The sequence below is a fragment of the Heterodontus francisci genome, chromosome 3, assembly GCF_036365525.1.
Source record: "Heterodontus francisci isolate sHetFra1 chromosome 3, sHetFra1.hap1, whole genome shotgun sequence".
NCBI classification, from domain to species: domain Eukaryota; kingdom Metazoa; phylum Chordata; class Chondrichthyes; order Heterodontiformes; family Heterodontidae; genus Heterodontus; species Heterodontus francisci.
Window position 1 is genome coordinate 61308268 of NC_090373.1, and position 27430 is coordinate 61335697.

General features: G+C 41.0%; 1 protein-coding gene across 1 annotated transcript in view; it reads left to right on the top strand.

Annotated features, from left to right (window-relative positions):
• The window catches only part of slc66a3 (solute carrier family 66 member 3), a 53372-nt gene extending 34308 nt beyond the window's left edge, over nt 1-19064 (top strand). The window contains exons 5-7 of the mRNA XM_068022659.1: nt 14470-14590; nt 15052-15093; nt 18296-19064. Of these exons, the coding sequence (XP_067878760.1) occupies nt 14470-14590; nt 15052-15093; nt 18296-18387 (255 nt within the window). The 3' untranslated portion in view covers nt 18388-19064. The remainder of the gene's footprint in view (nt 1-14469; nt 14591-15051; nt 15094-18295) is intronic.
• The last annotated feature ends 8366 nt before the right edge of the window (nt 19065-27430 follow it).

Here is a 27430-nt window from a genome sequence, read left to right on the forward strand (position 1 = left end):
GCTGTGAGGCTGCGGTGCTGACCACTGCGCCACTGTGCCGTTCCAAAAGTTCCAGCAGGGAACTGACCTGACATGATTTAAGAGCCAGGCTAGATCGGAGAAAACATAGGGAAGATAGAAGGAGAAGAACAGGATGCCAAAGGTATCCAGCAGCAGGTGAAAGAAGTCTTAAGAAGAACAGTTGCAACTAGAACAGAATTGTGTATTAAATTCGTCATTTATTCTTGGGATATTTAGCGATTCTCTAACTTATATATGGTACAGTACAATAATGTTGGACTTCAGGCTCTTAATGCTGCTCAGAAATTATTGCATTTATTTTGATAATTCAAAATGACAAACTCATTGTTGTTAATGAGAGGAACTGCACAACTCGAGTCATTCAATTTATGTGACCACTCCAAAAGTAAACTATATGATGCGCTTAAAGATGTTTCAATGACCCGGATCTTGTGGTCAGAAGTGAATGTGACGGCGCTTGCCGCTGACCTTGAGGAAAGCTGCCCACGAAGGTCTAACGATCTCTGTGGCATAGATTTCACTTTTCCTGACGTTAATTTGAATCTGGTGCCAAGTTACGGGATCTCCAGGCACCCAGCAACAGTGATGTCATTAAGCAAGTTAAGCAGCCAATTACATTGAAAAATTCTCACACAGCAAAGATAGTAAACCATGTCGATTATCCTTCAGTTTTTATAAATTATACAGAAAGCGAAATAAAGATTGGAACATATACATTTGAAGCTGAAGTATCAAACTTTTAAATATAAATTCCTATTATTAGAAAATGGAATTATCATAGTCAAAAAAATTGGCATAATGCAAATATAAAATTAGTTTTTCAGGGTCAGAGAGATTGTTCAGAAGTGGTTATCACTTAGTGTGCCATTTAAAAACTCAGTTACACCTCATTAACAAGGCATAACTTTTTCGGGGGGTTTTAATAGCGATATTACAACATAAAAGGGGCAGTTCACATCAATTCAATGATCTGTAAAGATTGACATCTGCGAGGACTTCAATAGTGCAGGAGGAGCAGGAAATCACTGACAGCACCTTCTGGATTTCCACCTTTAACTGCGCATGTGCAGATGTGAAAAGTTGCTCTCAGTTTTACAGAGTAATGACGGCGAACACTGACAGTTTCACAATCATTACAACTGCAAAATCCAGGCCAACATATTAAAGTATTATCTAAGTGCAAGTATTATTCCAGTGATTTTTTTGTAATAGATATACTTCAGGCATTCAGAAACATCCTGTGAATGGCCTTCCCACCCCATTGCCAATTGAGGCCCTTAAGTGGACAATTACTGCCCAATTAAGGGCCTCATCCTACCACCGCAATTAGTCCAGCGGTGGGTGGCCTGTCACCTCATGGAAAGCACAGCAATAAAAAGTGTGCAGGTTGCTTGACGGCTCCAGAGGCGGGGGGGTTTCCCTTGTTAAAAGTGCCTGAACAGGGGACACAGCATAGGAAATGGGGTGGAGGGGGCTCGCTAAGAGACCCTGCTTTTTCCACAGATGCTGCCAGACCTGCTGAATGGTTCCAGCATTTCATGTTTTTATTTCAGATTTCCAGCATCCACAGTATTTTGCTTTTATATCTAGTTGCCATGTCTGCCTCCCACACACTACATTGGATAGGGAGCAGTTGCCAAAATGAAGATGGATTCTTCAACAAATTGTTTGAATGTTTAACATATCTGTTTGACTTTCTTGATTCCTTACATTTTAAGAAATTTAGTAAATATAGAACAAAACACAGTATTTGTGTTCTGTTAAAGCTAGTCAGATGTAAGCATCGTTTTTCTGGGATACCAAGATAAGAGTGTGTCGATACACTGAAAATATTTGGTCCAAGGCTGGATTTATACCAGCTGCAGTGAAAATGAATAGAGTGAATACCTATAAAGAAGACCTTTTGAAAATCTTGCTGTAGAACTTACTGTGGGGTTCCCATGGAAATGCAACGTTGTAGATTATTTTCACTCGGTTATCACAGTCCCAGTGACTGCGAAACTGCTGTTCTCATAACCAGGATGCGACAATTTAACTGTCTATTGGGTTTTTTATGGTTAGAATTACAATTAGAATTGTTCTTTATTTTTAGTCAGAACATTTTCCTTCTTTACTTTCCCCTCAAACTACAACCAATATCAAAGATTAGAAATTTCTTTTGGAATTAGTGATAAGATTGAAACTGTAGTTAAAGTATGGGAAAGAATGTGGAAATAATCAATAGGCGAGTCTTGAAAAGGGAAAATTTTGCACTCCTTAGTAACAGGGAGGACCTAATGGTAAAGGACTGTTTAATAGTTTTTCTCACCATATACGTTGTACTTGTGCTTTGTTGACTTTCAGTACTATGACAAAGCTTTGCAATTGCTGCTCCATTTGGTTAGACTCTTTTGCAATTTTAAATTTGTAACTAAATAATACTACTCCATTCTATAGTCAGGGGAACAGATAGGCGCTACTGTGGCTGTCAACGTGACTCCAGGATGATGTGTTGCCTCCCTGGTGCCAGGGTCCGGGATGTCACTGAACGGCTGCAGGGCATCCTGAAGGGGGAGGGTGATAAGGCAGAGGTCATGGTACATTATGGTACCAATGACATAGGTAGAAAGAGGGATGATGCATACAGGAGAACTTTTTAGCCCAATATGTAGAGGATCCAACAAGGGAGGGTGCAGTGCTGGACCTAATTCTGGGGAATGAAGCCAGACAGGTGGTTAATGTGTTGGTGGGGGAGCATTTTGGTGATAGTGACCATAACATGGTACAATTTAAGCTTGTTATGGGGAAAGAAATAGACAAGTTGCAAAAAAAGGTTTTGGATTGGGGGAGAGTGAATTTTAGTAAAATAAGGCAGGATCTGGCCAAGGTAGACTGGAAAGAGTTACTTGTCGGGAAATCTACAGAAGAGCAGTGGGGGGCATTCAAAAAGGAAATGGGGAGGGTACAGGCCCAACATGTTCCCTCTAGGGTAATAGGTAGGAGCAACAAGCCCAGAGAACCATGGATGACAAACATTCAGGGTATGATGAGAAGGAAAAGAGAGGCTTTTAGCAAATACAAGGAGAGCAAATCAGTGGAAGCATTAGTGGAATACAGAAAGTGTAGGATGGAGCTTAAGAAAGCAATTAGGAGAGCAAAGAGGGGATATGAGAAAGCTCTGGCTGCTAAAAGTAGGGAAAATCCCAAGATATTCCATAAGTATATCAATGGGAAGACGATAACCAGGGAAAGAGTAGGACCCATTAGGGACCAAGGGGGCAATTTATGGGTGGAGTCAGAGGACATTGGTAGGGTGAATACTTCACATCTGTCTTCACCCAAGAGAATGAGGATGTAGATATGGAACTTGAAGAGAGAGACTGTGAGGTTCTTGAGCAAATTGTCATAGGGAGTGACAAGGTATTGGAGGTTTTGGCAGGTTTAAAAGTGGACAAATCTCCAGGTCCGGACAATTTGTGTCCCAGGATGCTGTGGGAGGCGAGGATGGAGATTGCAGGGGCTCTGACCCTAATTTTTAATTCCTCTCTGGCCACGGGGGAGGTGCCAGAGGACTGGAGAACAGCTAATGTGGTCTCACTATTTAAGAAAGGTTGTAGAGATAAGGCAGGGAACTACAGACCAGTGAGTCTCACGTCAGTGGTAGGGAAACTATTGGAGAAAATTCTGAAGGAGAGAATCTATCTCCACTTGGAGAGGCAAAATTTGATTAGGAATAGTCAGCATGGCTTTGTCAGAGGGAGGTCATGCCTCACAAATTTGATTGAATTTTTTGAGCATGTGACCAGGTGTGTAGATGAGGGTAGTGCAGTTGATGTAGTTTACATGGATTTCAGCAAAGCCTTTGACAAGGTCCCACATGGGAGACCTATCAAGAAAGCAAATGCACATGGGATACAAGGTAACTTGATAAGGTGGATTCAAAATTGGCTTAGCTGTAGGAGACAGAGAGTGATGACAGACGGCTGTTTTAGTGACTGGAAGCCAGTATCCAGTGGCGTACCACAGGGATCTGTGCTGGGTCCCCTATTGTTTGTCATTTATATAAATGACATAGATGACTATGTGTGGGGTAGGATCAGTAAGTTCGCGGATGACACACAGATTGGCCGAGTGGTTAACAGTGAGGTGGAGTGTCTTAGGTTACAGGAAGATATAGACGGGATGGTCAAATGGGCAGAAAAGTGGCAGATGGAATTTAACCCTGAAAAGTGTGAGGTGATACACTTTGGAAGGAGTAATGTGAGACAGAAGTATTTAATGAATGGCCTGACACTGGGAAGTTCCGAGGAACAAAGGGACCTTGGCATGTTTGTCCATAGATCTCTGAAGGCAGAAGGGCAGGTTAACAGGGTGGAGAAAAAGGCATATGGGACACTTGCCTTTATCAATCGAGGCATAGATTACAAAAGCAGGGAGGTCATGTTGGAGTTGTATGGAACTTTGGTAAGGCCACAGCTGGAGTACTGTGTGCAATTCTGGTCGCCACATTACAGGAAGGATGTGATTGCATTGGAGGGGGTGCAGAGGCGATTCACCAGGATGTTGCCTGGGATGGAACATTTAAGCTATGAAGAGAGGTTGGATAGGCTTGGGTTGTTTTTGCTGGAGCAGAGAAGACTGAGGGGTGACCTGATCGAGGTGTACAAGATTATGAGGGGCATGGACAGGGTAGATAGGGAGCAGCTGTTCCCTTTTGTTGAAGGGTCAATTACGAGGCAGGAGGTCTAAGGGGGACTTGAGGAAGACCTTTTTTACCCAGAGGGTGGTGACAGTCTGGAATGCCCTGCCTGGGAGGGTGGTAGATGCAGGTTGCCTCCCATCCTTTAAAAAGTACCTGGATGAGCACTTGGCACGTCATAAAATTCAAGGCTATGGGCCAAGTGCTGGCAAATAGGATTAGGTAGACAGGTCAGGTGTTTTAATGCATTGGTGCAGACTCGATGGGCCGAAGGGCCTCTTCTGCACTGTATTATTCTGTGATTCCTTGATTCTGTGATTTCAGTGCTTTCTTTTTGAAACTTCTTTTTACAAGGTCTGTTTAAAAGAATTTTAACTTTTTTAAACTCAAATTATTTTTCTCGAACAGAAATCTCTATCTCCTACTGCTGTTTCTCTGTCCGCAACCTCTTATTAACAAGCTACTTAGTTGCTGGTTTAAGCCTCATTCCAGAGATTTCAACATCTAATCCAGGCAGCCATATCCATACCATACTGAGTGCTGCACTGTGTGAGGTGCTGTCATTCAAAAGAGACGCTAAACTAAGCTCTGTTTGCTGTCTTTGGTGGAAGTGAAAGATCCCAAGGCACTTTTCAAAGAAGACCAGAGATGTTCTGCCAGTACCTCGGCTGACGTTTATCCATAAACCAACAGCTCTAAAAACAGAATATGTGGTCATTTATTTCACAGCTGTTGGTGCTGCTGCTCTATGTAAATTTGCTGCTGTGTTTCCTTATACTGCAACAGTGACAACATTTCAAAAGTACTTCATCGCCTGTGAAGCGTTTTGAGACATCCCGAAGTAGTGAAAGGTGCTATATGAATGCAGGTTCTTCTTTATTATTTGAATAGAGTAGTTCGTGATGATTAAGCTGTTTTTGAGAGGGCAGTAATTTCACTTGATAACACAAGCTTTTTCTGGTCCTGTTAATCACTGGTTTTCCATGTGGCTTTGGCTTGATGGCATGGTGTAATGTGAATAGAAATTTATGTTTGTGTATGGACGTGAGGCAGACAGAATGGAATCTTATTGCCCTGTGTTCCATACTAGATAATAAGGGCAGTTTAGGAGCACAGCCACCTAGCCATTCTCAAACACTTCCAAATATCTGTCTGTGGAGTAGCCTTAATAGGAGCCTAAGAATAGGCCTCCTTGTTTCCATGGCCAGAGAATGGTGCGTAACATGGGGAATTTGAGAACTGACTTCAAAATGTCTTTCCCTTGTTGATTAGAGATTTAAGAGTTTATCTTCCTTGTAACAAGAAAGAAAAATCTTACACTAAATGTTACAAGCCAATGAGAGCTTAGTAAGATAATTTTCCTTTAACTTTATACAAAGGGGAAAATATACCCCATATTCTGGTAAGAGTCTCCAGGTTTAAGTCTGTATTTGTACTATAACTCACAATATGTAAATCAGATTTCACTACAATGGAAACAGTTAATCAACATTAAAATTCTGAGATTTTGGTATTTTAAAAAAAATCTAGTTGCAATTGTTATCCCATTATTGTGCCCAATTCACACGCAGCTGTGCTTTACTCACAGCTTTGCTGACTTGCGCTTATAATACGATTATAGGTTACAGTTTATGTGTAGCATGAATATTAAAGGAACATGGTGCTGTCTTACTCCACATGGATGAGTAGGAAACTGCACTGTCTAGTCCATTTACTAAGCAGGAAGGTCCAAGGTTCTATCCATTGGTCTTTGCTAAGCTAGTTGATCTAAGACAAGGAGGTAGTAGATGTAAAAGAAAAATCAGCCTCCCTGGACTGTTGAGAGGGGAAAAATTAAACCAGTTTCCAGATTACAATGCAGTGACTGCTGCTGAAAAATGGATAGAGTCAGTCTGGGCTGCCATTCACTACCCCATTGGCAGCTGTACCTTCAGTCGTCTAGCTCTCACTCTCTGAAATTCCCTCGCTAAACTCCTCCATTTCTGTTTTCTCCTTTCAGATTCTTCCTTTTATCCACCTCTTTGACCTCTTCTGGTCGCCCCTCTTAATCTCTCGTACTTTGGCTGAACATCTGCTTTTCTCGCTCCTCCTGGGAAGTGCCTTGGAATGCCTTTCTACATTAAAGGTGGTATATAAGTGCAAGTTGTTGTCGGCATTGGATGAGGATTGTTTAGGTTCAGTTGTCAGCCTGCCAATGGGCTGTTCAGACTCAGGTGTGAAGAGGGAGGAGTTGGATGAGATAAGCGAATTAATATAATTTGTGAAAACTGTAACCTGGATTAACTTGCTTTTGATGGTGGGGAAGGGTAAAATATTGAAATAATATATTGCCTGAGTTCTGCATTTATATGTTGCAATACCTCTGTTATGCACTTCAGTGCTACATTAGGAAAACACCAATAGGGCTCCTTTGAGTGATTTTTGTAAGCTAAATTAAAACATGGGAAACATCTGACATGAAATAAAAACTATATTGCTGCATTTTGGGATCTGTATTAGGATATTTTCTTTTTTTGTTATACATAGATGACCTGGACTTGGATATAGGAAGTACAATTTCAAAGTTCGTGGATGACACGAAACATAGTAAACAATGAGCAGGAGACTTTAGGAGTAGATAGACAGACAGGTGAAATGGGTAGACGCGCGGCAGATGCAGTTTAACGCAGATAAGTGTAAAGTGAAGCACTGTGGGGCGGAGCAGTGTGGAAAGGCAGTATGATCTAAATGGTACTGTTTTGATGGGGATGCAAGAGCAGAATGACCAAGGTGTGCATATTCACAAACCTTTGAAGGTGGCAGGGCAAGTTGTTAATGTTATGGGACACTTGGCTTTTCAAATAGAAGAACTGAAAACAAAAACAAGTAAGTCATGCTAAACCTTTACAAATCAATAGTTAGGCCTCATCTGGAATATTATGCACAATTCTGGGCACCACACTTTAGGAAGCACATCAAGGCCTGAGAGAGGGTACTGAGGAGATTTACAGGATGATACCAGGGATGAGGAAGTTCAGTTATGTGGAGAGATTGCAGAAGCTGGGATTGTTCTCCTTGGAGCAGAGAATGTTATGGGGAGATCTAATAGCGGTATTTATGAAGGGTTTTGATAGAGCAAGTAGGGATAAACTGTTTCATCTGGCAGGAGGGTCAATAATCAGAGGTCATAGATTTAAAGTAATTGGCAAAAGAATTAGAGCAGAAAGGAGAAATTTCTTCACGCAGTGGGTTGTTAAGATCTGGAGGGATGGTGGAATCAGATTCCATTGGAACTTTCAAAAGGCAATTGGACATGGAATTGAAGAGGACGAACTTACAGGGTTATGGGGAGAAAGCGAGAGTGTAGGACTAAATTGGACAGCTCCTTCAAAAACTGCTGTAAGATTCTATGATGAAATTTTAATATTTCTCAAGCTGTGTTCATCCTGGTAGAAAGTGACATTAAACTGATGATGTGCAATTTGCTCAGTAGTCATCAGTAGCACAGAGAGAAGTTGGTTATTTGCTGTAGCCAGTAGTGCTGTTGGTTGTCAGATGTGTGAAGTATGGGCTCTAGAGACTCTGTAGTATGGTTTGTGGTATTAATAGAAATTGGTTTCAGCTGACTCAGCATGGTCACCCATGGTGGGGATAGTAGTACTAAGACTAATACTGTAGTTTGGTTGACTACAGAGGGTGAGTGCTGCTTGCTGTCTGGGCTAATCTGTCAAATACCAGATGAAAAAAATATCAATTATAATGCAGTCATTTATTGATTGCTCTAGATATCATAGTTTGGCCTGCATCTCAGACATTTGTAGAAGGAACGTTTCGTGTATGTGGCAATTTCGTTTGGAAAAGTTGAATACAATAGTGGGAAGAGTGAGTTCTTGTGGAATAGCTTAAAACTGCTGTAAACATCTTCATTAGGTAAGAGTGAAATAAAGATCTAAATAGTTTCAATTTTATTGTTCTTCCTGTATGAATTCTTTTTAATAGAAACTGAATAATATATAAAAACAAGAATTTCTGTAAAACAAGTAAATCTGAACTCATTAAAACCATTCTGTACTGAAGACAATTTAGGTGTGGTGGTTTTGGATTAAGTGGTGGTGCAGTACAAATTTGGCACCAAATTTATACTGATTACTATAAATTTGTTGTAGCAAAATCACATGCCTCTCATAACCTCATTTACTACTCCCTGTAAGCAATCCATTGAAGGACTTCACAGCTTTGAAATTTGTCGTCTTAAGTTTCCAAATCCTTTATCACTGTAAATGTCTACTTTATTGCTTTTTATCTTCCCTCTTATATGGAAGGATCTACAGGGTCACCTGTTGTTTCGTGTATACTATATTAATATCCGTAAGTATCTGTAATTGCACCTCAGTCTCTTGCATCAATACAGATGGAAGATTTTGCTCACTATTCTGCCTGTAGAGAACTCACAAATAAGCTGCTGTCTGAAGCCCTGCCTCTTTTTTTCACATTTTCTGAATTAAGGTTGTCAGAGCAAAAATTGGGCTAAACTAAAATCTGTGAATTAGCAGTATATTAGTAAATTTTCTCCTGGTATTTTTGTGGTCCCAGGAACCGTCTGAGGCTATTTTGTAAGACATCTGTTTTGCTATTATTGTCTGTGGTAAAAGTAAATATTCTGATTTGTGGAAGGTTAGCACTGGGCTAACTTGACTCCTTTTCATTAAAAATAGTCAGCCAGCCTGCCTGTATACTGTCATTTTTTGCCCATGCATTCTCATATCATGTAACCTTGTATTAATTCAAGCTATAAATTGTGTAGGATAAGCAGCACAGAAAAGTTACAAGTGTGGATATGACAAACATTTTCCAATTGTTGTGATCCCAAGAAGTTGATGCAACTTTTTATGATTAATGATCCATTTTATTATCGCTCTCAAAAGAGCAATTGGATGAAACAACATTGAAAATCACTTACAAATTACTTCTAACATATAGGTCCTAGTGATTAATCCCAAACAATTTCCCACCTGATATGGTGACAGTATGTTTGTTTAACTTTTTAGTTTTGCAAATTGAAATATTGAATGAAAATAGTAATGTTTATTCCTAAATATAATTCTCCTTTCTATCATTGTTAAAATGTCAGGACGTTACAGTGGAATGTGGTGATAGACACTGTGTTATGGGGTTGCCATTCTAGGGTTGTCATTTTATGGGAAGTGAACTAGAAATTTAAGTCTTTATAATAATTATTTCATATAGGTCCAAAGCTACATAAAACACATTTTTGTTTCAAGTAGCTTCACGTATTTTAACTACATAAAAAAGGTCTTGTTTAGGCTCATTGTTATCTTTTGCCACCAGTTAAAATGGGAAGTTAACAGTATTTAGAAATTGGCCATCCAACCACCCTTTTGTTTTACTATCTGTGTCTCCATTTCTTTTTTTCTTACTTGCTGTTTTATTCTATTTTTCAAGCCTTAACTTTTTCTCATTGTGTTTTTGTTTACTATTCTCTGCACACGAAGCCTATAAAGGTGGACATTGGAAGATGGGGAAGTCCTGAAGTGGAATACAAAGTGACGATGTCAGGCTTCAACCTTAGCAAGATGGTTTTCAACAATGGGGATACCTAGGGATATGGAGTGAGATCAACTGTAGCTGCTTTTAAGGTGTCAGACTTGGTTCAGTGGTAGCACTCTCATTTCTGAATCAGAAAGTTGTAGGTTCAAGTCCCAGTCCAGATGTTTGAGCATGTACTCTAAGCTAACAATACAGTACTGATTGTTGCACTGCGATCTTTGAATGTAACATTAAACCGAGGCCCTGTCTGCCCCCTCATGTGAATGTAAAAGATCCTATGGCACTTTTCGAAGAATAGCAGGGAAATTCTCCCCGATGTCCTGGCCAATATTTATCCCTCAACCAACATCACTTTAAAAAGGTTATCTGTCCATTGCCTCCTTGCCATTTGTGGGATTTTGTTGTGCCATGCTCCTACATTACAACATTGGCTACACTTCAAAAGTACTTCATTGGCTGCGTAGAGTGCTTTGGGACATACTGAGGTCATGAAAGCATTATATATAAATGCAGGTACTTTCTTCTTGAGTTTTAAACTGCATTTTTAGAACTGTTGTATGTCAAATCATTCTCAAAATTAACTCAATAACCTTTATAAGCACCTGAATATCTTTTCCAGTATGATTTCTCTAGTTGTCAGAATCTCAGTTGATTTCACCCAACATGCACAATATCAAGTAATGATTTTACAAAGTATCCAATTTATATAACCAGAAGCAATAAAGGCATCTCATTGGTTGAACATATAGTATCAAAATTGGCAAAACAGCTGGAGAAAATCATTGAGTGAGTCAATTAGGACCATTTTTGTTCTCTTCCTGGTAGTTGGACTAAGAATAGCATTGCCGGTGGTATTTTGCATGCTCTCTTGGCTTGGAATGGATGTGTGTGCATGCATGTGTATGTGGAATGAACTTTCAAACAAGAAAAATTGCTTTTTTAAACAACAGAATCTGTGGCTGTCTCAAGTTCAGATTTTCTTTGGTCAAATAAGGTGCCTGGGCAATGATTAATACATACGAACATACAAATTAGGAGCAGGAGTAAGCCATTCGGCCCTTTGAGCGTGCGCCGCCATTGGATAAGATCATAGCTGATCTACTTTCCTGTCTACCTGCTACAACCTTTGACTCCCTTGTTAATCAAGATTCTATCTAACTCAGCCTTAAAAATATTCAAAGACCCTGCCTCCACTGCTCTCTGGGGAAGAGAATTCCACAGACTAACAACTCTGAGAGAAAACATTTCTCCTCATCTCTGTCTTAAATGGGAGACCCCTAATTTTTAAATTGTGTCCCCTAGTTCTAGACTCCCCCATGAGGGGAAACATCCTCCCAGCATCCACCCTGTCAAGTCCCCTCAGGATCTTATATGTTTCAATAAGATCACCTCTCATTCTTCTAAACACCAGTGGATACAGGCCCAACCTGCTCAATCTTTCCTCATAAGATAATGCCTTCATCCCAGGAATCAGTCAAGTGAACCTTCTCTGAACTGCTTCTCATGCCTTTCTTAAGGAGACCAAACTGAACACACAGTACCTCAGACGTGGTCTCACCAACACCCATACAATTGCAGCAAAACTTCCCTACTTTTACATTCCATTTCCCTTGCAATAAACAACAACATTCCATTTGCCTTCCTAATCACTTGCTGTACCTGCATACTAACTTTTTGTGATTCATGTACCAGGACACTCTGATCCCTCTGTACCTCTCCATTTAAATAATATACTGCTTTTCTATTCTTCCTGCCAAAGTAGACAAATTCACATTTTCCCACATTATACTCCATCTGCCAAATTTCTGCCTACCACTTAACCTATGTATATCCCTTTGCAGACTCTTTGGCCAGAATTTTACAGCCCCAAGCGAGCTGGCTGGGGGCGTAATATTGAGGGGAGGAGTGGGGGCTGTTCCGAGCCCCCATCCCCACTGCAATTATACACAGGGTGGCGTCGATGAAAAACGGTCCACCCAGTCCAGGCCAATCACGGCCCTTAAGTGGCCAATTAACTGGCATTTAAGGGCATCCTCCCGCCGCCACTCTTGGCGGCTGGATGACAAAAGCCTGAAGAACCCCACCTGGTACTTGTGGACTGTGGGGAGGTGGAGGGCCCTCCTGATCAGGCACCCTGTGCCCCATGGAGGACGGCCCCGAAGCCCCACCCACACCACAAAACTCCCCCCGCCCTCCTAACCGAACCCCCTTGCCTTGCTGGGGCCCGGCCAATTTTCCCCAGCAAGCCACTAAAAACATACCTGTCTTCCAGGGCCTTTCATCTCGCGATGGCTGGGTGTAGTCCCAGCAGTGTCCACCGCTCCCAGTGGTGATGCTGGGACTAAGCTGCCGGCCTGATGATTGGCTGGCAGCTCCAATAAATGGAACTTACTGCTTCAAGGAGGTGGAAGTCCTGCCCAAGACCAATTAAGAGCCTGGGTGCGAAAAATCCCAGCCTGGTTCCCCAGGCCTGGCGGAGGCGGGCTCGCCCCTGACTTTTCGGCTGGTGGGCGGGACCTCCCGCCTATCGAAAAATTCCAGCCTTTATGTCCTCTTCACAACTTACTCTCCTATCTATCTTTGTGTCATCAGCAAATGTAACTACCATATATACGGTCCCTTCATCCACATCATTGATATAAATTGTACATAGTTGAGGCCCCAGCACCGATCCCTGTGGCACTCCACTAGTTACAGCTAGCCAACCTGAAAATGCCCCATTTATCCCTACTCTCTGTTTCCTGTTAGCTAACCAATCCTCTATCCATGCTAATATGTTAAACCTACACAATGAGCTCTTATTTTGTGTAGTAACTTTTGATGTGGCACCTTATCAAATGCCTATTGGAAATCCAAGTACACCACATCAGATTTTCCTTTATCCACTTTGCTTGTAACTTTCTCAAAGAACTGAAATAAATTATTCACACGATTTTCCTTTCACAAAACCATGTTGACTCTACCTGATTGCATTGAGATTTTCTAAATGACCTGCTATAACCTCCTTAGTAATAGATTCTGACATTTTCCCTGTGACAGATGTTAAGCTAACTGGCCTGTAGTTTCTTGCTTTCTCTCTCCCTCTTTTCTTGAACAGAGGAGTTACATTTGCTATCTTCCAATCTGATTGGAACTTTCCAGAATCTAAGGAATTTTGGAAAATTACAACTAATGCACCTACTCTCTCAGCAGCCACTTCTTTAAGACCCTAGGATGCAGATCATCAGGTCCTGGGCACTTATCAGCCTTTAGCTCTAATAGTTTTCTCAGTACCTTTCATTGGTGATTGTAATTGTTTTAAGTTCCTCCTTCCCTTTCACCCCTTGATTTACAAGTATTTCTGGAATGTTACTTGTGCTTTCTACAGTGAAGACAGACACAAAGGGCTAAATTTTACAAGTTCGCAGCAGCGCACTCTGATGGCGGCATGCTTCCTGTGTGGATGCGCCATCCCTGAGACCCTATTACACAGGGGAGCTCATTTAAATGGAGGGGGCAGAACGGCCGCCCCCAATAATGTAGCGGAGGCGGCCGCTGCGTCCCCAGCGACGGCGTCCTGTGCCACCCTGCAGGCACCAGTGCCATTTTTAAAAGGCGGCAAGCCCTTAGGAAAATTTTTTATATTTAAAGTGATATTGTGCAGAATTGTGTCTAAAAAATTAAATAAAGACTGGAGGCCCTTGGAACTGTGAACAGAGTTCCGAAGGTGCGCAAGTTGCGGCCAGGGCCCGTAATATCAGCGTGGGACGGCCGCCGGGACCAGTTAGGTTCATCTGCATGTTTATTTAACTAATTGTAATATTTAAATGAAGGCCCCGCCACCCTGCGGTGGGGGGGCCAAACTGAGGCCCTACCGCCACCAGTAATATGCGGTGGGGCCTTCTCGGTGTCTTGGGTCGTGGCGGGCCTCTCGTGCATGTATTTTACGGGCCCCTCCCTGTCACAACCCACGACATCGAGGGGCTGGTAAAATTCAGCCCAATATAACTGTTCAACGCTTCCGCCATCTCCTTATTTCCCATTATTAATTCCCCAGACTCACTCTCTAGAGGACCAACACTCACTTTAGTTACTCTTTTCCTTTTTAGATACTTATAGAAACTTTTACTATCAGTTTTTTTTTTATTTCTAGCTAACTTGCTCTCATACTCTAATTTCTCCTCATTATTTTTTTCTTCAATTGATTAAATTTGTTATTAACACAAGACCTCTTTTTGTTGTAGAATCTGTCCACGTGTATCAGTGCATTTAGTAAATATGCTCAACTTCAGTCTTTGTGGAAGATACGTGACTCTGATCGAGTCAGTGCCCTGACATGGAGCTTTGCAATCTATACCACATGCAGTAAGTGTGACTTTGAACTGAATCTCATTGGTTTTGTTTTAAACAAAGCATGTTTATTGGAAACCTCAGTTGCCAGTAACAGAATTATTCAAGTTGAAATAAAAGTAAGACTCAATAGCTAGACCTGGAGGATGTTAGAGATATGGAAGGGTGAGACCTTAGACAGATTTAAACATGACGGTGAGAATTTTAAAAATGAGCCAATGAAGGTTAATAAGCACAGGATTTATGGACATGCAGGGCTTGCTGTGGGATAGGATATCTGAAGGAGACTTTTGGATGGAGACTGGAAGGCCAGCCAGAAGAACAATGGAAGAGATGACTCTGATGATAGGAGGGTGCTGTTGCTGAATGTTAGAACTTGTAAGACATGGTCGCTGTATTATTCCACAATAATCAGCTGTAGATTATCTTCTGCATTTGATGCAATTATTAATCTTAATTTTATTATTCTTGTACAGCAAGAATCTTCACCATACTGATGACCACCCAGGACACAGCAGGTGAATAGATTTTACATATATAATTACCAAGTAATCCTAACTGTAAATTTCTAATTTTCATAATTTCTACATTTATTAATGTTTTGGCAATAGCAGAATTACTTCCATCAAAAAAGTAACTACCTAGGAGAATTATATATTTTTTTGAATGGAAGTATCTTTCACATACCACTAAAACTTGAGCACAACTGCTCATTGCACCTTGCTGTATGGCTGTGAAACATGGGAAACTTACATCTTTGCTATTTGCACTGCATTATGGGTATATCCTGGCAGGGCAAAACCAGAAATATGGCAGTCCTATCAAAAGCAGAGCGCCCAAGTGTGTTGGCACTAATCAAACAGAGGTGGCTTCAGTGGATCGGACACGTCTGCAGGATGGAAGACTGTCGCATACCCAAGGACCTTCTGTATGGTGAGGTAGCTGGGGCCAGATGTCCAGTGTGGTGCCCAGAGCTCTACTTCAAGGATGTTTGCAAGCATCCATGAAGGCCCTAAATGTCAACTATCGCATTTGGGAGTCATTAGATGGCGAAAGAGGGAAATGACAACACATACTGTGGACTGGTGCGCACTACCACGATGACCAGTTGCTGGAGCAGCTTGGCAACAGGTGGCAACATCAAAAACAACAACTGGCAGCTTCACATGCAGCACTTGTGGCAAAACCTGCCTCTCCAGGATTGGCCTTCACAGCCATCAGCAAAGATGCACCAAGAGATTGTTTGCTGTCTATTATCTTTCGTAGATGGAAGAATGCCAACCTATAATTGACCTAAGGCCAGATTTAACCAAAGAGGAAATAATCTTTTAAGACATTGTGATTATGGGGTATTGTTTACACAATTCTCCCATTCCTGTGCTGTGTGTAAAGGGCATCAATTCTCAGATGAGTGAAGTGACTTCTAAAATAACTAACCACAGTGAACACTATCACAACCACAATAACTATTCCCCCAACTGGTCTACCAAAATGAACAGTTTTTATTTATTCAGCATACAACTGAGTAGCACATTTGTTGGAACAAAGTGTGTAATTCTGTTCAGGAATGGCCCCTGGGTTTAATTCTTGCACTCTGCTGAGTTCCTAATACATAATGCAGCTGGGAAGAATTGTCATATATGGAATCCCAAAGCCTTCCATAGTGGAGTGGGATGCTTGTATGTTATCTGGTGGGTAGATATTCTTTCACAGAGATCCCAGACCATGAGGCCATATCAAAAGGCTGCCACTCCAGCACTTTGTTTATATTTCAGATTTCCAGCATCTGCATATTATTCTTTTATTATTATGCCACTCCCTTACAATTGTTTGGGCCAGTGGATTCTCACAGCATCTTCCATTGCCTTTCCCTCCTTGGAGGAATTTTCTACCTCTCACTTATTAGTCCAAGAACTGCACGTATAATCGTCGTAAGTTAAGTGAACAAACCACCAGAAGCTCAGATATCAGTTGTTTCTAGAGCTAAATCTTTGACTTACTTTGTAGTTTCCTGGGTCGTCTGTAGTGTGCTTTTGGTTGTTTGAAAAAAGACTTTAAAAGAAATGCCACCTTTTTATTTAAGCAACACCTTGCAGTCAAATATTGTTTCCTTTTTGAAGTATTTCAATGTACAAACACCCTTCTGTCCTTAATACTGATTTTATACCTGCAGTCTAAATCATTAGCTCTACTATTTGTTATGTTCTTCTGAGCTAATGTTTATAAAGTTCCACAAGTCTGGAAACCCTGGAAATGTTTGTTTCAGTAAAGGACACTCCTTTATATGTATCTATATAAAAGATTTACATGCATGTATCCATCATACTTCAAAGTCCCAAATTTTTTTAAAAAGTAAGTAGTAATTTCATACTTCTTCTGACGTGGAGCCAGAAATTTACAAGCACCATTCAACTTAAAAACTTCCCATAAATTTGAGTCAGATTTTAATTGCTTTCAGGTTGTGTTTAGTTAGACCAATTAGATTCTGTGTTCATTAAGAGAAAGTAAAGCTTAAAACTAGCTCCTCATTCACAGGAGCACAATTTATATTCCTTGCTCCTTGCATTATAAAATGGGACATCATGTAATTTATGGGCAATGAACACAATAGGAGATCAGCTAATAACCACATTCAGCATTTGCCCTATGTCTTAGACTGAACCTGAAATTCTGTAGATTAACATGTCACATTTTGGGATTTCTGCTCATTTTTCCATAGAAATGATTTTAAAAACATTAACTTGTGTTTTAGGTGTTAAGTTTTAAACCAAGGTGGAGTTACACAGGTTTAAAAAGGCTGCAGGCATTAGCATTCCAACCAAACATATCGTAATGATAGCCCAGGATAATTCTGGGTACTGCCTGTGCGGAGTTTGCAAGTTCTCCCTGTGACCACGTGGGTTTTCGCCGGGTGCTCTGGTTTCCTCCCACAGCCAAAGACTTGCAGGTTGATAGGTAAATTGGCCATTATAAATTGCCCCTAGTATAGGTAGGTGGTAGGGGAATTGAGGGAAGGTGGGGATGTGAGAGGGTAATGGGATTAGTATAAATGGGTGGTTGATGGTCGGCACAGACTCGGTGGGCCGAAGGGCCTGTTCCAGTGCTGTATAAATAAATAAATAAAAATAATTGGATCACTAGGCAAGTTGTAATCTCACCCCAGGATCTCCCAGCCAACATTCACCCTGTAGAGTTTTGGGAATGCCTCTTACTTTGAAGCTAGCTTCATGCAAAGCTTAAAAGGGAGGGAGTTGGAAGTAACTTTGATGAGCAGCTCTTCTGGCTAACTGCTGATTAGGAGAAATAATCAGGAACTGTGAAATAAAGCAACTTTTTGGTTTGTATCTGGCCTCATCTCACTAAGTGTTTACTTGGTATGCCTTTAGAAAGCCTTAAAAGGTATTGATGATAAAGACGTAAGTATCCAATCCAGCTCACAAAGGGATGATATGGTCATGTTCCTAGGCCTATCCTATTGTGCAAAGTAGATATAAGGGATAGCATGAGTCAACTCCCATAAAAGTAATAACCTGACAGACTATAGGAGTGACTGACACCACTGGATCTGTGAAGGACCTAAAGACTGTTTCTGTGTACTTCAAATAAATATAGATTAAGCTGCAGTAATATGTTTGCTAATTACTAACTACTTTATTTTTATGCATGGGTCAGTAATAATTCTTAAAGGTACATCTTATATATTTCTAATTTTCTTTCCAGTGCTTGTACGTTATGCAGTTATTGGTGTGTTGAATATATGGGTTTTGACCACCATCATCTACTACAGGAAGGCTGGAAAAAGAAAGGAATAAACATGATGAGAAGCAGCAGTCTGCCAGCTGGTTTTCTGGATTGAATCAAAGATCCTGCATTGGTGACAATCGGCAAGCAACACTTTTTGATTAAAGACAATCAATCCAAATATGCTGTAGGAATTTTGGATCTGCTGGAGAAATGTTTTTTTTTAATATATAACTGATGTGCTATAGGTATAACCGTCAATTTGAACCCTTAGCATAGTGTAGGACCGAGAAATTACATGGCAGGCATCTCATGGCAGGCGTCTGTTTATTCAGTTCAAGTCTATTAGTCCTCAGTAAATGCTGCTCAGATTTACTGTCTCCAACAGTTAAGCGGATGAGGATAAACTGGTCAAGTTTTTTAAACCTTACTACTTGAATATTGTACATTTATCGTAAGCAAAATGAAAAATAGATCAAGACCCTTATTACATTAGATACAGCAGAATAACAATATTGTAATAGTAATAAACAGTACAAGTTTGTAACCTGTAACCTCTAAGTTTAACTTCTAAGGCAGGGGTGTCTAAATCTTTTGTCTGTGGATCACAGTTTTTCACCATAAAGTCCCAGAACTTCATTTAAGTAAATACAACAAAAAAACCAAATTCAAGGTATACTTTATTGACGCTGTTACCTTTTGTACTTCATGAAAGCTACTAAAATTAAACTTATTCTATTTTCCTTTGTATGAGCACTTAATTATAGAACTGCAGCATGATTAATGTGCATCATAATTCTGGTTCTGGTCTTCAATCAACTTGGAGGTGAAATTCCACAGGGCTACTCCCTACGACATTACTACTGTAATTTTGAATGTAAATGGGATTTTTTGGCAAAGTTATGGTGGTGCAGCAGAAGAATCTCTGAAGATATTCATTTCCCTTGTTTATATTGTGAGCCATGCCAGAACTGGCCACTCTCAAGGAAGCAGAGATTTGTACCAAACAGTTGTACATGATGCTTATATCTAATGATCTGAGGCAAAATTGTGTCAATGAAGAGTAATGCTGAAAGGTCTAAGACAAAGATGTATGGTGTTGACAGTCTCAATGAGTAGCTCAATAGTTGCAGGGGGTGATCATGATCTTTAGGCCTTTGAAGGAATGGTCCAACAAAAGGGAACAGGTGAGTGAAGCATGGTTATGTTACGATAGATATCAGAGGAAAATAGCACAGAAGAAAACAGTGATGAAGCAGGGTACCCTTGTACAACAGTGACTAAAAAGCAACAATCAACAGAAGGTTGATTTAAATTGAAAGATCCTAAGAGACAATAAAGTGGGTTGGTTGGAAATGTATGATTGACGACCTCCTGCAGTATCTAAACTGTTAAAGAACAACACCACAAAATCATCTTAGGCAGTCCCTGAGGAACGAGGAAAACTTTCTTCCACTCCAGGGTTGTGGGTCCTTAGGTGACTGAATAGTCTAATTCTGGATCCATGCACTGCCACAGGCGGGGCAGGTGGTGATTGGTGAGGTGAGTGAATGGGATGCTCTAATTTCTGAAAGCTGCTTCTGCTGTTTGCACTTGGTCGCTGCCTGGGCATTGCGACATTGTTCGAACTTCCCATGTGTTTCTTTTTGGTGGGAGGACTAATTTGGAATTCTAGAGTAAGTGGGTCCACACAATGAAATTATCCGGCATTTAGTTGCTAATCAGAAAATTAATGATTTTTAACTACCCAGAACAATTAAGTGAGAAGTTGTTTTATTTTAAGAAAATTATTTCTTAGATGCAAAGGTAAGTGGATGGACGTGAAAGAGCACAAGAGACAGGTAGGTTATTTAAATATAATACTGCATGCCTCAGATTTGATTTCCATTTAAGTTTAACCTGGGCTGCCAAGATTTCCTAGGCCTTCCTTCTCGCTTTCTCTGCGCTCATGAACTGTGACCTCTGATCTCCCTTCTAGTCCACAATTTCCCCTTTCCCATGCCCTGCCACTGTGCCTCCAATTGATCTCTCCCAGCCCTTCAGATTGCCCCTCCAGTCTTGGAATCTACCCTCACCATGCCTCCAATTGCCCCCCCCCCCTTTCTGGTTCCCCCCACTTTGACACCAGGCGGGGAACAAAGGTCTACCCACCCAACAACCTGTCTGCGGCTAGAAAACACAAAAAATAATAGTCTTCTGGGTTTCCTGACTGCAAAACAGCACCCTCCCCACCCCCAACTCTGTCCTTACCTCTGAGTTAATATCGGGGTCGTGATTTCTAAAGCAGATCATCAATCCTACCTCTGTTGATTCCTATGTACCATTAGCTGTCCAGCAAGAGCGACTCCGTCACCTATGATGATTGTAGATACAGGATGCTAGGGTAATATTGGAGCGATGCTGGAATGGCAATAACTCTTAGTAGTGTTCTATAACTCGTTGCAAAAGTAGGATAAAGCAGATATTTCAGGAGCAGGTCAAGTTAGTGACAGAATACAGAAGCAGGAAGAATATTACACCCCAAGGGTCTCAAAAATGGGAGGCATCATTAGTTTGGAGTAAGAGTATTATGTGCCTGGTATTTTAGCAAGTTCACAGAAACAAATTACTTTTGGTATCTAGTACAATAGAAACTCAAGTTTAGGAAAGAGAGAATAAGAATCGGAAGGAAAAAAATCAATGTAAAACTAGTAGAGACAAACTGTAAAGAAATCAAAACGGTGTATGGAAAATTGAGCAGTTTTACTAAGAGCTTGTTTGCACTCATACAAAATACATCCTCAGCAGCCCTAGATACAAGGGATGGTGCAGTGATGCAAGAAGTCTATGTATGGTCACTGCTTTTCATTGTGTCAGCTTCTACATCTTATACCTAATGTCATTAATGCTTTAACAAAACCCAGACCATTTTCCATACAAATGGTAGCACTAAACCTCTTGTGCTTTAAGTATGAAATCAGTATGGTCAGGGAATATGGCACTTGCAATATTTTACTAGTATCGACAGCAATTGAGACTGTAGGTATTGAAGTGATCCTACCAAGTTATTGAAGATTCATTTACTAAAAGTTGAATATTTTCTAAAAGTAACTCAAAAACAAGTTGCCTAAATGAATAATTTATTTTCACTATAGGACTTTTTTTTAGATTAGAGATACAGCACTGAAACAGGCCCTTCGGCCCACCGAGTCTGTGCCGAACATCAACCACCCATTTATACTAATCCGACACGAATCCCAAATTCCTACCAAACATCCCCACCTGTCCCTATATTTCCCTACCACCTACCTATACTAGTGACAATTTATAATGGCCAATTTACCTATCAACCTGCAAGTCTTTTGGCTTGTGGGAGGAAACCGGAGCACCCGGAGACAACCCACGCAGACACAGGGAGAACTTGCAAACTCCACACAGGCAGTACCTGGAATCGAACCCGGTCTCTGGAGCTGTGAGGCTGCGGTGCGAACCACTGCGCCACTGTGCCGCCAGCACTTTAATAATCACTTATTAAAGTTCACATCTAATGTTTTTAAAGGTTTAAAAAGTATACATTTTTTTATGGTTCATTCATTTCTAAATTCAGTGTAGCTTACAAGTATTTAATAGAAAGTTTTCTTCTGTGGCATTTACCTGCAGTACAATGGAGTTGGAAAGTGAAGCCCATTATATTTTTTCTTCCCAATCAAGTCCCCAGAGAAGTAAATAATTTTCAGTTCTACATTTCTTTCAAAATATTGTCAAATGTTAAAATATTTAATAACTTCTCAATATTTAAGTGATTGTAGCAACAAACTTGTTTTGCATTTTTCAATTGTGCTATGTATTGATGTGATGTAAACCATCACAAAACCATTTTAGCTAACAAATTTAGAGCGTGTTGTGAGGTGTACAGTGAAGTATAACTACTAACATTCATCAATTTCTCTATCACTAGGCAGCTACAGGTAACTTAATAGGTTGCAAGAGAAATACAAATACAGCAGACATGATTGTTTGGATAAGTGAATAATTCAAAGATATAGCTGTGTATTAATTCCAATATCATAAATGAATAATGCAGCTAACTGCATTCATTCCAGTTTTGCTCTGCATTTGATGTTTGGCTTAAGATATGCTGGCTCTTCTTTGGCCTCCTTGTCTCGAGAGACAGTGGGTAAGCGCCTGGAGGTGGTCAGTGGTTTGTGAAGCAATGCCTGGAGTGGCTATAAAGGCCAATTCTAGAGCGACAGACTCTTCCACAGGTGCTGCAGATAAAGTTGGTTGTCGGGGCTGTTACACAGTTGGCTCTCCCCTTGCGCTTCCGTCTTTTTTCCTGCCAACTGCTAAGTCTCTTTGACTCGCCACACTTTAGCCCCGCCTTTATGGCTGCCCGCCAGCTCTGGCGATCACTGGCAACTGACTCCCATGACTTGTGGTCAATGTCACAGGACTTCATGTCACGTTTGCAGACGTCTTTAAAGCAGAGACATGGACAGCCGGTGGGTCTGATACCAGTGACGAGCTCGCTGTACAATGTATCCTTGGGGATCCTGCCATCTTCCATGCGGCTCCCATGGCCAAGCCATCTCAAACGGCACTGGCTCAGTAGGATGTATATGCTGGGGATGTTGGCCGCCTCGAGGACTTCTGTGTTGGAGATATGGTCCTGCCACCTGATGCCAAGGATTCTCTGGAGGCAGCGAAGATGGAACGAATTGAGACATCGCTCTTGGCTGACGTACGTTGTCCAGGCCTCGCTGCCATAGAGCAAGGTACTGAGGACACGGGCTTGATACACTCTTGGCCAGTCTGGACATAGCAGTGGAAGCCTTCCACATGCGCTTGTTCATTTCTGCATCGAGAGACGGGTTACTGGTGATAGTTGAGCCTAGCTAGGTGAACGCTTGAACCACTTCCAGAGCGTGGTCGCCAATATTGATGGATGGAGCATTTCTGACGTCCTGTCCCATGATGTTCGTTTTCTTGAGGCTGATGGCTAGGCCAAATTCATTGCAGGCAGCTGCAATCCTGTAGCTGAGTCTCTGCAGATACACCAGTGTGAGATGTTAATGCAGCACCGTCAGCAAAGAGGAGTTCCCTGATGAGGACTTTCCATACTTTGGTCTTTGCTCTTAAACGGGCAAGGTTGAACAACCTGCCACCTGATCTTGTGTGGAGGAAAATTCCTTTTTCTGAAGACTTGAACGCATGTGAGAGCAGCAGGGAGAAGATCCCAAACAGTGTAGGTGCGAGAACACAGCCCTGTTTCATACCACTCAGGATAGGAAAGGGGTCTGATGAGGCGCCGCTATGCTGAATTGTGCCTTTCATATTGTCATGGAGGTGATGATACTTAGTAGCTTTGGTGGACATCTGATTTTTTCCAGTAGTCTTATGAGACCATGTCTGCTGACGAGGTCAAAGGCTTTGTGAGATCAATGAAAGCAACGTAGAAGGGATCTGTTGTTCGTGGCATTTCTGCTGTATCTGACGAAGGGAGAACAGCATGTCAATGGTGGATCTCTCTGCTCAAAAGCCACACGGTGCCTCAGGGTAGACACACTCAGCCAGCTTCTGGAGCCTGTTTAAAGTGACTTAAGCAAAGACTTTCCCCACTATGCTAAGCAGGGAGATTCCACGGTAGATGTTGCAGTCACCGCGGTCACCCTTGTTCTTATAGAGGGTGATGATATTGGCATTGCGCATGTCCTGTGGTACTGCTCCCTCGTCCCAGCACAGGCAAAGCAGTTCGTCGAGTGCTGAAGGTATAGCAGGCTTGGCACTCTTGATTATTTCAGGGGTATGCTGGTATACCAATTAGTTAAGTAGCACTCCACTACATTTCCAAAAATGTATTGGGCTATGATTTTATGCAATTTTTAAAAAAGTTTTTTCTTTTTTTATTCATTTCGTGGGATGTGGATATTGCTGGCCAGGCCAGCATTTATTGCCCATCCCTAATTGCCGTTGAAGGGGCATGAGCCACCTTCTTGAACCGCTGCAGTCTATCTGGTGCAGGTACACCCACAGTGCTTTTAGGGAGGGAGTTCCAGGATTTTGTTACTAGGTTAAAATGAGAGTTGGGCAAAAATCACCAAAAAAAATAATTCTTAATGCATTCCTGTAAGTGGCTCTAAACTTTAATGCAGATTGCAGATAAGAAATAGAGAATGGTCATCACTGAAGGGTGCGTTAGCCTGCTTTTGTACTTTGTCCCATTTGTAACAGTTGTGTGTGTGTGTGTGTTACATAAAATATATATCTATACATACAATAAAAATGGAACTTCATCTAAATTGGATTGTATCATTGTATGGAAACTCACTTGTATAATATTTTTCATGTGACAATGCCCATTTTTACATAAATTTATGATCAGAACTAACTGTTGTGTTACCTCATCCACCCTAACACCATCTGCCTCTATCCTACATTTTGCCAAATTGGCTGTGATGATCACAGTTCTCACTTTTTACAAAGCAGGAGTAAACCTAGAATAGTAGATTATCATAGTGATCCTTTATTTTTATATCACAATTTATTTTGCCATTACTTAGAAGAAATTACCACTTGCCTAGTTTGGAGACTAATTGCATTGAAAAGTTCCCATCACTTCCATGCATCGTTGTTTAATTATGTAGTGCAGGGAGGCAAGGTCACGTTTCTGGACTGAAGCCTTTGAAGATGTACTTTGACTAAAAGGTAACACTTACAGTCAGGTTTCCTAGTCATATTATAATAGAAATGGAGAAACATAGAATTATTTACGGCACAAAAAGAGGCCATTCAGCCCATAACGTTTGTGGTGGCCGTAAAATAATTATCCAGTCTGATCTTACCTTCCAGCTCTGGCTGTAGCCCTGTAGGTTATGGTACCTCAAGTGCATATCCAAGTGTGTTTTGTTTAAAGGCAACGAGAGTTTCTTCCTCTACCATTTAAAAAAAAACTGAATTCCACCATTATTTTCCATAAGAATGTAAGAAATAGGAGCAGAAGTAGACCATATGGCCCTTCAAGCCTGCTCCATCATTCAATATGATCATGGTGATCTTCTGCCTCAACTCAGTTTTCCCACTCGCTCCCAATATCCCTAGATTCCAAGAGACCAAACAATCTGTCCATCTCAACCTTAAATATATTCAGCGGTAGAGCATCCACAACCCTCTGAGGAAGAGAACTCCAAAGATTCAAAACCCTTAGAGTGAAGAAATTTCTCATCACAGGATACTGGGTCAATCATTTAGGAGTGAGACTGTGTCCATCCAGATTCCCCAGCCAGGGAAACCACCTCAGTGTTTACCCTGTCAAACCCCTTCAGAATCTTGTATGTTTCAATTAGATCACATCTCATTCTTCTAAACTCCAGAGATTACTCGCCCAATTTACTCAGCCTCTTATCCCAGAAACCAATCTAGTACCACTCCAAGGCAAGTATCTTTCCTTAGATATGAAGACCAAAACTGTGCACAGTATTCCAAGTGTGGTCTCACCAATCTCGCTTGGAGTACCTGCATGCTAACCTTGTGCTCCTTGTACAAGTACACCCAAGTCCCCCTGAACACAAACATTTACAAGTTTCACACCTTTAAAAAATATTCTGCTTTTCTATTCTTACTACCAAAGTGAATAACCTCTTGCTTCCCCACAGTATACTCCATCTGCCGCTTTGTTGCCTATTCATTTAACCTGTCTATATCTCTTTGCAGCCTTTGCGTTCTTCACATCTTACATTCCCACCTAGCTTTGTATTGTCAGCAAACTTGGCTACATTACTTAGTCTGTCATCTAAGTCATTAATATAAACTGTAAATAGCTGAGGCCCCAGCACTGGTCCTTGCAGCACTCCACTAGTTACAGCCTGCCAATATGAAAATGCCCCTTTTATCCCTACCCTGTTTTCTGCCCATTAACCAATCCTCTATCCATACTAATATATTACCGCAACTCCATGAGCCCTTATGTTGGGTATTATAAACAGAGTTAATTGAGCCATCGATTGCCCTTTGGCCATTGTAGTAGCTTTTTTTCTTTTGCAATGAAGATAATCTGTATTTTTGGGTGTACTGCAAACATTGAGTGGAATTATAAAATCTAATACTTTTCTGACGGCCAGTCTGGGTTAGTTTGCTCCCTTAATCTGAGCAGGAATCATCAGCCAAATCAACAGTCCAAAAGCAAAGCTTCAAATACAAATTGAATTTCTCTCTGCTGATTTTAACAGTAAAAATAGAATCTGAAAAACAGGTTTTAAAATCAATAAAAATAACTTTAATGATCCTTAACAATTAACAATATTGGCCAGTGTTTTGTGGCTAATCTTTTACATTTTAAAATCAATTTTTAAGCATGTTCTTTATCTCTCTCATATTGTGGGACAAATCCACAATTCAATGACTAAACATTAAATACTCCATTTATACCATAAATGATCAGAAATCTTGCAAGCAGTATTCTTCATTCTCCAAACCAACATAAATCCTCTACATACTGAATAAGAGACAGTCTAATATGAGAAAATAGGCGGCCAGGTTTCCTCCCATTGACCATGAACAGACAGAAATCTCATCCAAGGAGTCAGCACATTGTTCCTTCGCCTCTGTGACCTGGGTTTGAATTCAGCTGGAGTGGTAAGGCAACTCTCCTGTCTGAGCTCAGTGTAACAATCACAAGTGAAATTAATTTGAACAATCTCAACCTTACTCTTAATGGGCAAGGGTGCACAGTACAACATGTTCACAAGTAAAAGGGAAAAAAGGGGAGAATAAATTCAAGTTAAAAAAACATGGCAGTACTGAAGAAGGTGGACAGTTCTCCTTGACTATAAGCTTCAAGAAGATTGTGGTCATGGGACAAAGTGTTACATCTCCGCCCCTGATCACACTAAATAACACCCCACTGGAAGTGGTTAGCAAATTCTGCTTCCTTGGGGTCATGGTGACAGACATCTGTCCCTTGATGCAGAGCTCAATACATGCATAGGGAAAGCAGCTACCATCTTTGCCTGACTTGCGAAATGCACATAGAATAATACCAAGCTGACCCTTAGAACTAAGCTTATGGTTTATAAGGCCTGTGTTCTTAGCATCTTGCTGTATGGCTGTGAAACATGGGCAATGGGCTGCTACCAGGAA